The 14,049-nt window shown below is 47.8% G+C and overlaps 1 protein-coding gene across 1 annotated transcript; it reads right to left on the minus strand.

Annotated features, from left to right (window-relative positions):
- Window positions 1-12,861: 12,861 nt before the first annotated feature.
- On the minus strand, window positions 12,862-13,797 carry LOC142365070 (olfactory receptor 14J1-like). The gene has a single exon (XM_075445513.1). The coding sequence runs from the start codon at window positions 13,795-13,797 to the stop codon at window positions 12,862-12,864; it is 936 nt and encodes a 311-aa protein (XP_075301628.1).
- Between the last annotated feature and the right edge of the window lie 252 nt (window positions 13,798-14,049).

Here is a 14,049-nt window from a genome sequence, read left to right on the forward strand (position 1 = left end):
CAGTTAGAGCCTCAAGAGATAGAGTTACTTGACTCCATACCAAAGGATTTTTGTTTTATTTTTTAGCTATACAGGGAGAAATCAAACACATGTATGGAGCGTTAACACATTGAGCATATCGAAATCGATTAATCAACCACTTGCTTTACCCCACAGAGTATTTATCATTTGCAGGGACCATGCTTAGCCGTCCATCCCATCCCATATAAAGGAAGGTCCTTGTAGGGAGATTATTGCTTTTAACACCAAATCAGATCATGATAATTGGTCACCGAAATACAAGATACTGAGGGAAGAAAGCAATTCATGCTTTTACCTCAGATTGCAAACACAATATCAAATTTTGGAATAGTGGTGAAATAATCACTGCATCATTTTTAGCCCCCAGGATTGCAGTCTTTCAGGCTCTAGTTGCCCTGATGAAACTGGGATATGGGTTAACCAAGAAGACTAATGCTACTTCTTAGGCTTTAAGTAGTTTCTTTTTAGGTGTTGATTTGATTAGACATACGACTTCACAAAATTGTGTGGCAAATAATTTTTGCTTTTAGCACAAGGACATAAGTGTGAAGATTTTGAAAGAATGTGTTGTATGTGTTTGTGTGACCACTCAAAATTGATACATCAACAATTGCGTAAACTACACAAAAATTTGAACATTATAGAGGTAGAGTCAAGATTGACAGACTGGCTCAGTCTCCTGGGCATCAGTATGTGTTGGATCTGGTCAAACAGGGAATAGTGATGTTGCTACGATTCTGATCATGCTATTCATTTTTGGATGTTTGATAAGTTGTGCCATAGAGGTGATTAAAAATACGTTTAACGGTATCTGGGTTGCTCAAAAACAAAAAGGGGGATATGTAGGGTTTCTGGAGAAACAGGGACATATTGTGAGCAGCCCAGACACTTTGAACGTGGACTCGATCGGTTTGTAGTAGCACAGGCTTCAAGCAGCACAGGCCTCAAGGCCTTTCTCAGGCTGGTTGTGGGAAAACAAACATTTCCCAGACTGGCTGTAGGAAAGACAATCGTTCTCAGGCCAGCTACAGGTAAACAGTCGTTCTATGAGTACTGACCAATCATAGTCTGAGTATTAATCATGTAACCGGGGTGTTTTATTGATAGATGTTTTTATGTATAGTAACCAGTCATAGCTGAGTGTTGCACCGAGTGTTTATGTATAGTGACTAATCACAAATGAGTGCTGTCTATATAATCTAGATTCTTTACTAATAAAGTTGACTGTTATGGATCATATTTGTCGAGTCCTAGATCCCGCCGCAACAGATACGGCAGAGTGAGAGCAAGGTGAGGAAGTGAGGTGGGTGTCTACAGCCTGAAAGCAAACAGAAACAGCGGTGGGACAGTGTAGAACAACCTGTGGTGGAGATGACAAAGAGTTCCAGCAAAGGTGGAAGTCACAAAGAATATCCAAGTCTTTGTCCCCTTGGTTATGGCAGCTGCCCCTGCCACCAAGGCCTAAGAGGAGACACAGTGTCCTAAGGCACTGGGGCCTCACAGCCTCCTTGCACAACCCCAGTAGGGCTGGGAACTGTCAGACCGTTGTCCTTCACTCAGCATCACACACCCCACATCCCTCTGTCCCCCAACAGCCCAGAGCAAGGCGTGAAGGACAGGATTTGCCTTCCCAGGGCTGGCTTTTCTGCTTCATGAAACAAACCCAGGGTTTTCTCAGCATCTGAGCTACCTGCACATCACCTTTGCCTACTGAAATCATGGCCTCAAATTATCTGTTCTAAAAAGTCCATGGGGAGAATCTGTTTGCAACCTCCACGGAACTCCTTAATGCTTTAAGGTACTTTGGGTTTGTTTTTTTATGCTGATTCTTTGAGAGGTTTGTGCAATCTTCTCTCAGTACCTGAGGTTCAAGGACTCGGCACCAAATACACCATGGGGCTCGTTAAAATAAAGCGAGCCTTAACCAGCCATGTCTCTTCCTGTAGTTTTCTTCAAGTCTGGAAGAGTTTTACAGATAATGGGAGCTGTTTTCTAGGGCAGTGATGGAGAAATATTTCAAAGAGCTCCTAATAAAAATGAGGTGTTATATTCAAGGGTGCATTATATGACTTTTCAGTTTAGAGAAGAGGTGATGGCATCATTCTCCAACAGGAAAACTGTACAGCACATCCTGGTTTCCCCAAGGAGAGGTGAGGAGGAAACAAAGATTAGACCCTTAAAATAAACTTTTTCCTGGTAGGCCTCGGAAGCAGATGCAACTGTTATAGCCAACAGGACAAAGACCTTGGTCTAATGTGGTCTTTCAGCCTTGCATGAGCCCTTGGCCATCTCTATTGCTGGCTGTCCCACATTGTCCCAGGCCTGCATTTGGACCTGACTAGATGCAACCGAGAGTCCTCAGGGAACTGGCTGATGTCGTTGCCAAGCCACTCTCCATGATATTTGAAAGGTCATAGCAGTCAGGCAAAGTCCCTGGTAACTGGGGGAAGGGAAACATTGTGCCCATTTTTAAAAAGGATAGAAAGGAGGACCCTGGGAACTACCAACCTGTCAGCCTCACCCGTGTGCCTGGGAAGATCATGGAACAGGTCCTCTTAAATGCTGTGCTAAGGCCCTTGGAGGACAGGGAGATGTTCCGAGACAGCCAGTACGACTTCACCAATGCAAGTCCTCCCTGACCTGCCTAGTGGCTTTTTATGATGCTGTGACTACATCAGTGGACATGGGAAGAGCTATGGATGTGATCTCTCTGGACTTCTGTACAGCCTTCGACGCAGTCCCCTACGACATCCTTCTCTCTAAATTGCAGAGATACGGATGTGATGGTGGACTGTTTGGTGGCAAAGGAATTGGTTGGAAGGTCACAGCCAGAGGGTAGTGGCCAAGAGCTCAATATCCAAATGGATGCTGGTGACAAGTGGTGTCCCTCAGGGGTCTGTACTGGGACCATTGCTGTTTAGTATCTTCATCAATGACACAGCGAGATGGAGTGCATCCTCATCAAGTTTGCAGATGACAGCAAGCTGAGTGCTTCAGTTGATATGCCAGAAGGACGGGATGCCATCTAGAGGGTCCTGGCCAAGCTCGAGACATATGTCTGAGTGAACATTATGAGGTTCAGAAAGGTCAAGTGCAAGGTTCTGCTCCTGGGTTGGGGCAAGCCCTGCTATCAATACAGGCTGGGGGATGAAGGGCTTGAGAGCAGCCCTGCAGAGTAGGTCTCAGGGGTGCTCGTGGATGAAAAGCTGGACACAAGCCACCAATGTGCACTCGCAGCCCACAAGGCCAACTGTGTGCTGGGCTGCATCAAGAGAAGTCTGGCCAGCAGGTCGAGGGAGATGATTCTGCCCCTCTGCTCTGCTCTGCTCTGGTGAGACCCCACCTGGAGTCCTGCATCCAGCTCTGGAGCACCCATCAGAAGAAGGACATGGAACAGTTGTAGCGGGTCCAGAGGAGGGTGACAAAAATGATCTGAGGGCTGAAGCACCTCTCCTGTGAGGAAAAGCTGAGAGAGTTGGGGCTGCTCAGCCTGGAGATGATAAAGGAGGCGTTATTGCGGCCTTTCAGTACTTAAAGGGAGAATCTAAGAAAGATGGGGAAAGTCTTTTTAGCAAGGCCTCTTGTGATAGGGGAAGGAGTAATGCCTTTAAACTAAGGAAGGGTAGATCAAGACTGGATATAAGGAAAAATTTTTTTTACCATGTGGGTGGTGAAACCCTGGAACAGGTTGACCAGAGAGGTAGTGGAAACTCCATCCCTGGAAACATTAAAGGCCAGATTTCACAGGGCTCTGAGCCACCTGGTCTAGTTGAAAATGTCCCTGCTCACTGCAAGAGAGTTGGGCAAATCAACCACTAAATGTCCCTGCCAAGCCAAAGCATTCTATGATTCTCTGCTCTGTATTGGAGAAGGCTGATATCACTATTTCAGTAAGCAGATAAGGAAACATGGAAAACTGATTTATTGTTTCTTCATATTTAAATCTTCTCTGCTTGGCTACTCTTCTGAAATTTCTCAAATGAGCCACTGAAGACATGAAGAATAAGATAAAAATATTCACGGAGCCATGGCTTGCTAGAGTGTTTTGCATGTTAGTGCGCCCTCTGGTGCCAAGTTCCTGAACTGCGGGTACAAGCTCTACAGAAGTGGGAAGCAGAAGCAAACAGAAAGTTTCTGAGGGTGTTGGGGCCCCACTGAGGGCCAACACTGACAAAGCCACAAAGGGAACAACCAGTCAAGGTGTCTGTCCGTGGGGGTTGCTTAAGCAAAACATTGGAGGCACTGGTCGCAGCTGGCCAAGGCAATGTGCCGGTGGCTCTGATGCCTCGTAAGCCCTTGGTGTTTGTTTACCATCAGAGTGGCCAAGCCCTGACCCTCATGGCCTGGTAAAGGATGTCCTTTCTCTCCTGTGTTGCTCAGGGCTCTACATAGGTTATTTCAGGTTTTCTTCTGGCCTGTAACACACTCTCTGCTACGCACACCACGCTCTCTGCCTGCACTCCCACAGGTCTCACTGACCCTTCCCCACTTCAGCAGGTTCAGGCATTCTCCAGGGCCATGGATGTTTCCAGAATTCCAAGCAAGTGTGGACAGTGAAGGAGAGGAAGACAGAAAGGTCAGCCCATGGGGCATGAGGAGCACTGTTCAGCCACCCCCAGCAGAGGACACTCCCCATCTCCCATGCGATGGAATCTTCCCATATAACCCCTGCTTCGTGCAGGGTCTTTTCAGCCACACTCCCAGGGCACAGCTGCTCCTCCTCCACCTGCAGACATGAACTTCTTTCCATTTCTGGGCTTCGACATGGTTGTAAGTAGCACTGAAAATCTGGGAATAACACGTCATAACACCAATGTAGTTTTAAAAGGCAGGCATTCTTTATTGCAGCGCTGGATGCACGGGGGATAATTCCACTGAATGTGCATACCCCATATCTTTTCCATGCAGTTTTTTAAAATATACATATTCATTAAATTACATAACCCATTTCTTTCATAGTAAAATTAGTCCATTTTCATACGCTCCTCCCAGCTGTGCTTGCGCAGTGTCTCCTAGTGGTGGTCGTCGGGGGTCCCAATACGAAGGTTTATCCTCTTCATCACGGTGTCCGTTGATTGACCCCTGTTTCTGCGCAAGCTCAGTCTCCTTCTGGCTCCTGTCCCTGCAGCAGGGTCACCTTGATCGATTCTAGGCAACTCCTAGTTTTAATTAAAAACTGACCTCTCTGGTGGGAGATGTAAGATTCTTCACTTCAGTTAGTTTCCACAATATAAGTACCCTGAATACCTCTGTGGTTACAATATATAAGTACCATGAATACGTCTGTGGTTAGCTAACAAAGTTATTCTTATTTACCATTGCTTAATACTTAATGATTGGAAACTTCATTCCTACTAATGTCCAGATAGGTAGGGCTGTGCAAGGGACGTAATAGCAGCATTGTTCATACTTTATGGTTAGTTCATTCCATCACCTTGGTTACATAAGGATTTACTAAAGCCTCGAACCTTGCTTCTCAGTGATTTCCTTCCACTCTCTCTTGCATCCCTACGCATTGCCAATCACTGCCTCATCTCTCACTGAAAACATAAGACGCTCTCAAGGCTTTCTATCTCATTCTCTGGTGATGACCATGTTAATCCATTCACCATTCATGGATCCAAAAAACACCATTGGGGGAAGCACATCTTGGGAAGGAGAGAACCTCCCTGAGGCACCTCTCTGCTATTTGAGGCCTGAGTGCTTTTGCAAGATTCCAGGAAGAGGGTTTTTTTTGCTGACATTCGTACTGCAGATGTTTGGTCTGCAATGGACAGGGAATGAGAAGGAACGGCTACCAGGGATGCCATGGGACTGCAGATTCGATTCACAGCATTTGGCTGGAGTGGGGTTAATTTTCTTCATAGCAGCTGGTATGGTGCAAAGTTTTGGATTTGTTACCAAACCAGTGTTGATAATACACCCACGGTTTAGCTACTGCCGAACAGAGCTTGCACAGTGCCAAGGCTTTTGCTGTTCCTCACACTTCCCTGCCAGCGAGTAGACTGGGGCTGGGCAAGGATTTAGGAGGAGACACAGCCAGGGCAGCTGACCCTGGTTGACCAATAGGATATTCCATACTGTACGATGTCATGCTCAGCAATAAAATCTGAAGAAAGAAGGAGAAGGGTGGGATGTTTGGAATGATGCAATTTCTTTTCCCAAGTAACCATCACTCACGATGAAGTCCTGCTTTCCTGGAAATGACTGAACATCTGCCTGTCGATGGGAAGCAGTGAATGAATTCCTTCTTTTGCCTTGATTGTGGGCACATCTTTTGATGTAGCTTTTCAAGTCCTCCTTATCTTGACCCATAAGTTTTTCTTCACTTTTCACTTTGAATTGTCTCCCCACCCCTCATGCCCTGCTTTGGCAGGAGGGTTGGACTAGATCACCCACAGAGGTCCCTTCCAGCCCCTACAAATCCATGTTTCTGTCAAGGGCTCATGCAAGGCTGAAAGGCCTCATAAGACAAAGGTCTTCGTCCCCTTGGCTATGAAAGTTGCATCTGCTCCTGAGGCCTACCAGGAGAAAGTTTATTTTGAAGCTCTGGTCTTTGTTTCCTCCTCACCTCTCCTTGGGGAAACCAGGATATGTTGTACAGTTTTCCTACACTTGGCATTGCTCACCCTCACATCCCACTGACCCTGCAAGACCCCTGAGCCACATCTGAGGGACAGGTTCTGCCTTCCCAGAGCTTGAGGGTCAGGGCTGGCCTTTTCTGCTTCTTCAAACAAACGGAGGCTTTTCTCAGCATTTCAGACACCTGCACAGTGCCTTTGCCTACCTGCAATCACAGCCTCCAGTTACCTGCTCTAATGAGTCCCTGGGGAGGCTTTGTCAGTTATGGCCCTCAGTGGGGCCCATTAATGCTTCAAGGTAGTTGGAGTTTTGCTTCTGACTTCTTGAGCAGCTTATTCTATCTTCCAAGTATCTGAGTTTCATAGACTCACCACCAAATACACCAGAGGGCTCATTAAAATACAGAAAGCCCTTAAGAACCATGTCTGCTCCTGTCATTTCCTTCAAGTCCTTAAGACTTGTACAGCCAATTAAAGAGGTTTCATAGTCTAGTTAAGGAGGAAGATTTCAAAGTGCATGTAACAGTAATGATTTTTTATTTCATCGAGTAGTCTTTGTTACTCTTCACGTTAGCAAAGAGGTGACAGAAGCATTGTCCAAGTGATATTGGTTTGGGGTGTCTCCTCAGGAGGTCTGGACAGGTAGGAAAAGCAGTTCCTTGAGGTCTGACACTGTACAGACAACCTGGCTCCTCTGTCTCCCCTACCTCACCATTTCTGTCATTGGCCACCTGGGATTTACATCACTGTTCCTTGCCTCAGACTTCTCCAATGTAGTCTGCAGCTGGATGTTACAGCTCCATTGCATCATCTCCCACCTGCTCTCCTTGGAGAACTGGCTGCACACAGGCACAGAAGAATTTTTCCTCTTTGAAAGCAGAAAAAGTAAAGAATGATCAGTTTTCATAAACAATAAAACACATTCTGTGACCATATGCTAAGTAAAAGCTGTCTCTTATGAGGTCACCTTTCTTCAAGGGATAATCCTACCAGAAATTTTTTAGATACATAAATAAATGAAATACATATTAACATAATGAAAGAGCTGGTTAAGGAGACAATTAGTTCTGTGGAAGACCGGAAAGCTTATAACTCCCTGAAGCTCAAAAGAGCAGCAGCTGGCAAGCTGAGAGGAATCTGAATAAACAAACCATAGAATCGTAGAATATCTCATAGGGTTGCAGTGTGTTTTATTGTTCATGAAAATTGTCATGCTTCACTTTCCTTTGCTTGAAAATAGGAAAACAAATGTGTGCCTCTCTGCAGTTGTCCAAGGAAAGCCGGTGGGAATTGGTACAAAGGAGCTGTAACATCCAGCTGCAGAGTGCAGCGGAGAAGTCTGGTGTAAGGGAAAGTCCCAGGTGGCCAGTGAGAGAAATGGTGGGGTTGGGGAGGTGAGGTGAACATTGTCCATACTGCATCAGACCTCAAGGGACCTCTATTCAGCCTGTCCGGACTTCCTGAGGAGAGACCCTGGGTGAACACCTGTTGGAGAATGCTGCCATCACCTCTCCTCTAAACTGAAAAGTCATAAAATACACCCTTCACTATAACACCTCATTTTTGTTAGAAGCTCTTTGAAATCTTTCTCCATTATGACCCTAGAAAACAGCTCCCATTATCTGTAAAGCACCTAAAGACTTGCTTTATTTTAACAAGCCCCATGGTGTATTTGATGCTGAGTCCTTGAACCTCGGGTACTGGGAAGAGATTGCACAAACCTCTCAAAGACTCAGCATAAAACACTAAACCCAAAGTACCCTAAAGCGTTAATCATGGAGTTTATTAACAAGTTCTCCCCGGGGACTCGTTAGAACAGATAATTGGAGGCCATGATTGCAGTAGGCAAAGGTGATGTGCAGGTAGCTCAGATGCTGAGAAAGCCCTGGATTTGTTTCATGAAGCAGAAAGGTCAGCCCTGGGAAGGCAGACCTTGTGCTTCACATACTGCTCCGGGCTGTTGGGGGGCAGAGGGATGTGGGGTGTGTGATGCTGAGTGAACGACAACGGTCTGACAGTTTCCAGCCCTACTGGGGTTGTGCAAGGAAGCTGTGAGGCCCCAGTGCCTTAGTACAATGTGTCTCCTCCTAGGCCTTGGTGGCAGAGGCAGCTGCTATAACCAAGGCAACAAAGACTGGGATATTCTTTGTGACTTCCACCTTTGCTAGCAGCCTTTGTCATCTCCACCACAGGTTGTACTACACTGTCCTACAGCGCCTTCCATTTCCCTGCAGGCTGTAGACACCCATCTCACTTCCTCACCTTGCTCTCACTCTGGCATATCCATACATTCACTGACAGCTGTCCACCCTGACCTGACATCTGTCCACCCTCACCCTCTGTTCCTTGAAACACAAAGAGATGGACTGATCTCATACTCCTTCTGGATGGCTTCTGGTACCACAGCACTACAATTTAAGTGACATTGCTTCCTCCTTGTGTCCAGTCCTCACCTTTCAAGCTGCCCTGTGTGGCAGTGTTTCTCTATCCTGATGTTTCCTACCACCATCTCGGAAACAACCATTCAGGCAGACATCCCAACTGACCAGCCTTCTTGTTGTCTTTCACCTGACCGGACAGAAGTAACCTCAAAATGATCTCCCACGGCTGCTAGCTGTTCAGCTTCTTGGATAGACATGACCAAGACATGTGCTTGCTGATATCTGGTCATGTACTCAGGCAGGAAAGACATGCCAACCAAAATCTCAGCCCCCTTCCTGGAGTGAGCCTAGGTCCTTCAGCAGAGGGGATCTCCCGGTCAAAGTGCCAGCCAGGTGCCTTCTGCTGGCCTGTCAGAGGTGCTGGCAGATGGTGACTTTAAAGCACATATCCCAGCCAGGATTCAAGGGCTGACCTATCAGCTATTTCAGAAGCAAGTGACTTCACAGTCCCTTTCTCAGCCATATTCCAGAGGCACAAATGACCTGACAGGCCCCTTCACAGCCATTGGCTTCTCACTGGATTTTTAGTTCCTGAGACACAATTGATCGCATGATGCCATAACCAACCATCACAATCCTTATGGCCCAGTAAATGACAACATAAAAGTAAACTTGTTTCATAAAATTCATCTAATCGATTTCCTACCATGATTTTAGTGAAGAACTGTTCCTCACAGGAACTGTGGTAATTATGTTGGTGTATTTTATAGCTCTACTTCTGTCTCTGCTTTGTCTTTTCCCTCTGTCTACTCTGTCTTCAAACTGCTCTCCAAGCGAAAAATTCAATGAATCATAGAATAACTCAGGTTGCAAGAGACCTCTGAACATCATCTTGCCTGGCTATCCTGCTCAAGGCAGGATAACCTGATGAGGTCGCTCTAGGTCTCTGCCCAGTTTGGCATCATCAGCAAATGAGCTGAAAATCCACTCCACCACTTTATACACGGAGTTCCAAAAGACACTCAGCAGTCTTGGCCCAGTCAGTGGGGCAGTCACAAGTTACGGTAGATGTCTCAGAGCAAAATCTATTCCAGTTCTCATGGAAATCCCCCAGATCACCTCTCCCCTTTCAGAAAGAACTTTGGCTGTGAACTCTGGGTGCTGGCTTAGGATGCCCCAAAGAGCAGGGGGCTGTGCTGTGGGCTCTGGAGGAATCTGTTCTGCCCTACAACATTGGATTCATAGGAACTGCGAGAGATGTTAAATAAAATGCACTCATAGTATTAAGTAGCTTTAAATCACTGTCACTTCCACTTCACCAAACTGTGGAAGAGAGATACGGGGATTTTGTATTATTTTATTATAGTTGGCTCAACACAGCGCTTTGTATTTTTTAACGCAGAAATTTTTGGCTTTTCTCACTATGTCGTAGCCCAAAATGTCGTAAAAGATGACTCCCTCTCCTTGCCTTACAGGCCTGTCCATCCCTGGCAGCACTCCTGCTGTGTGCTGTCTCACGCCATCTCTGATATCCACATGACTCTGAAACTCACTGTAACCCCACACAGCCATCTAATTCCCCTGTTTTTTCATCACTCTGTGCACATCAGTGCACTGGACAATTCAGAGAGGGTTCTGGCAGCACTGATTTCCCAGAAAGGCTTTCACAGAACCACAGAATCACAAAAGTAGAGCTGAGATTTGAAGGGACAGGACTGGAGCCAGTATGGAACCTTGCAGAGCACCACTAATGACTGGCCTCCAGCGAGACCTCATGCCACTGATCACAGTTCTCTGGTGCCCACCATTCAGCCAGTTTTCAGTCCACCTCACTGTCTGCTTGTCCAGTTCGTGCTGCACCAGCTTCTCCATGAGGATTTGATGGAGGACAGTGTTGAAAGCCTTATTGAACTCCAGGTAGACAATCTCTACTCATCTACCCAGCCAGTCATTACACTGCAGAGGTTTATCAGGTTATCAGATAGGACTGACATTTCCTTCACCGGCTCTGCCCTCGGCCTCTGTGTATCAGTTGGGGTCTGGCACTTGGAGGGCCATGATGTTATCCCCTCGTACACCCTACAAAGACTTGACCAGCTCAAACCCAGAGATGATATGAGGGAAGTGCTACTATTTGTGGTGATTTCTTGAGAGCAAAGAAGTAATAGTCAGCTCTGACCAACCTCTCCAACCTCCATTGTTATCGCTCAGTTTAGATGAAATGTAGATATAAGACGAAGTACTAGAAACATGTCCTAGAAATAATTTCTCCATTCAAAGCATTCATAGCCAATGTAATTTAGAAATGGCTGTTGAAATCTAGATTTATAAAGAGGGAGAGAAAGTGTCATCAACTCGATGGTGCCTTCAGAGGTTGGGTGAGTTCCCCCCATTATGATCCCAGTGAAAGCCCTCAGCTGAGAGTTACCCTATAACCCCAACAAGACACAGCCCCATCACATAACTTCTGCAGCCTTCCCCAGCACCCGACCCTTTCCCAGCTTCAGCTGTGTCCCATGTGGTGCTTTACAGACAGCCCTTCTCTGGGGTCTGCTGAGGTATGGGCAAGGAGAGAGGCTGGGCAGGGCTGGCTCTTCCCCCCATGCTGCCACTGAGCCCACCAGGAGGATGGAGGTGGCTTTGCAGCAAGACTCGTCCATAAAACTGTAGTGAGCAGCCAGTGCTAGAAACAGCACTGAGAGAGGCTGGGGGGTGACAAAGGTCCTGGGCCACCTTCCCAGTTTTTCTATGACGTGGCGAGCACAGATCGGCATTCTCTCTGCTGCGCCTGCATGTCTTTGACCCCTTTCACGTGCCCTGGCTCTGCAACACAAACGCCCTGGTGTGAGTGTTCCCCCTGCACGCTCATGCAATACAGGTTCTACACTGGTGTTGTCTCTCCCAGACACTTTCCAACCCAGCCCAGCTCCTCCCCAGCTCTCCCCATCTCCATTGTCCCATCCCCATCCCAGCAGCACAGCACAGTGGGGCTGGTTCCACAGAAGTGCTCAGCACAGGGTGCTGCAGAGTTCTGGGCACTCACCCCACAGACACAGCCCCTCTGAAGGGCACAGCAGGTCCTGAGGGACAGAGAGGAGTCTCAGGCTCCCCATCAGCCCCAGGGATGGCACCAGCCATGGCATGAGGAGACAGAGGCCAGCATCTCCCTGTGTCTGCTGGCCTTGTCTCAAAGAGAATCTTGTTGCTTAATGCTGGCAGCCCCTCTGTACCAGTCCCTCTGCCGAGCACAAGACTCCTGCCCTGGGGGTTTCCCAGGCAGCTCCAGCTGCACCAGTAAGAGAAAAGCCTGCCCAAACTGGTGCATGCAGAAATAGCTCTGCTCTTGTTCAGGGACGTCATTGTAGGCATTGCCCTGAGTTGGCAGTGCTGCCTGCAGGGCAGTGGCTCCTGAAAGGCACAGGGACATGGTCCCAGGCAGATCCCTGTGGATCACCCATCATTTTTCTTTGCACTGGGCACCCACGCGTGAAAGATCCTCACAGGCTCATTCTCTAACACATCTCCCCACGCCCTTCAGTGCTGAACCCCTGTAGAAGCAAAGCACAGCAGCATGCTCATAGGGGCAATTACATCAGCCTGTTCCTGACCTCAGCTTTGGAAGAAGAGCCTGACATCCAGGCACTGGTACTGAGAAAATCGTCTTTTATTACGGAGAAGTGACAGGACAGTCCTGCTGTACCTTTCTGACAGAGAATCATGCAAAGTCCTCTAGGTCAGACAGGCTGGGTTGTGCCTCTGGGGAAGCTGAGTGGATGCAGACATTCCTGGACAAACAGGACTGTCACAGACAAAATGCTTCATGCACAGGATGCTTCAGAGGTGAATTAGAAATTCACTTCTGAAGAGACAAGGGCAGCTTATTTCTGCAGAGGAATAAATGACTGAATCAGCTTCTTCAGTGCGTCCTTGAGCTCCTGATTCCTCATGCTGTAGATGAGAGGGTTCACAGCTGGAGGTACCACCGAGTAGAGAAATGACACCACCAGATCCAGAGATGGGGAGGAAGTGGAGGGGGGCTTCAGGTTGGCAAAGATGCCAGTGCTGATAAGGAGAGAGACAATGGTCAGGTGAGGGAGGCACGTGGAAAAGGCTTTGTGCCGTCCCTGCTTAGAGGGGATCCTCAGCACGGCCCTGAAGATCTCCACATGGGACACCACAATGAAAACAAAACAGCCGAAAGCTAAACAGGCACTAACCAGGAGAAGCCCAACTTTCCTGAGGTAGGAGTGTGAGCAGGAGAGCTTGAGGATCTGAGGGATTTCACAGAAAAACTGGTTCACAGCATTGCCCTTGCAGAGGGGGACTGAAAATGTGTTGGCAGTGTGCAGCACAGCATAGAGGAACCCAGTGCCCCAGGCAGCTGCTGCCATGTGGACACAAGCTCTGCTGCCCAGGAGGGTCCCATAGTGCAGGGGTTTGCAGATGGCAATGTAGCGGTCATAGGCCATGATGGTGAGGAGACAATACTCTGCTGTGATCAAGAAAAGGAAGAAAAACAACTGTACAGCACATCCCATGTAGGAGATGGCCCTGATGTCCCACAGGGAATTGGCCATGGCTTTGGGGACAGTGGTGGATATGCAGCTAAGGTCAAGGAGTGTGAGGCTGAGGAGGAAGAAGTACATGGGGGTGTGGAGGCGGTGGTCACAGGCTATGGCAGTGATGATGAGGCTGTTGGCCAGGATGGCAGCCAGGTAGATGCCCAGGAAGAGCCAGAAGGTCAAGAGCTGCAGCTCCCGTGTGTCTGCAAATGCCAGGAGGAGGAATTCAGTGAAGGAGCTGCTGTTGGACATTGGCTTCCAGTCAGCATGGAGTACTGTCCAAAAAGAAAGAGACAGTGACAAGTTAGGGTAGAATTCTCTGAGAAAAGTCAAAGCCCTTTCTCCTAGACCCACCCCCTGAGCTACAGGTCATACTCTTTTCTAGCAGACCTTCCTTCAGCTGCATGGCTGGAGATCTGGTCTGTGCTGGCTGAGTGTGCCATGATGAGCAGTGGTGCTGCCTGCTGGGTGCTGCTGGCTGCCCTGCTCTGCAGCACGGAGTTC

This window comes from Opisthocomus hoazin, chromosome 31 (assembly GCF_030867145.1).
Source record: "Opisthocomus hoazin isolate bOpiHoa1 chromosome 31, bOpiHoa1.hap1, whole genome shotgun sequence".
Classification (NCBI taxonomy): Eukaryota; Metazoa; Chordata; class Aves; order Opisthocomiformes; family Opisthocomidae; genus Opisthocomus; species Opisthocomus hoazin.

Excerpts from the sequence above, each read along its gene's own strand:
- LOC142365070 (XM_075445513.1), bottom strand. The coding sequence starts at position 13,797 with ATGTCCAACAGCAGCTCCTTCACTGAATTCCTCCTCCTGGCATTTGCA.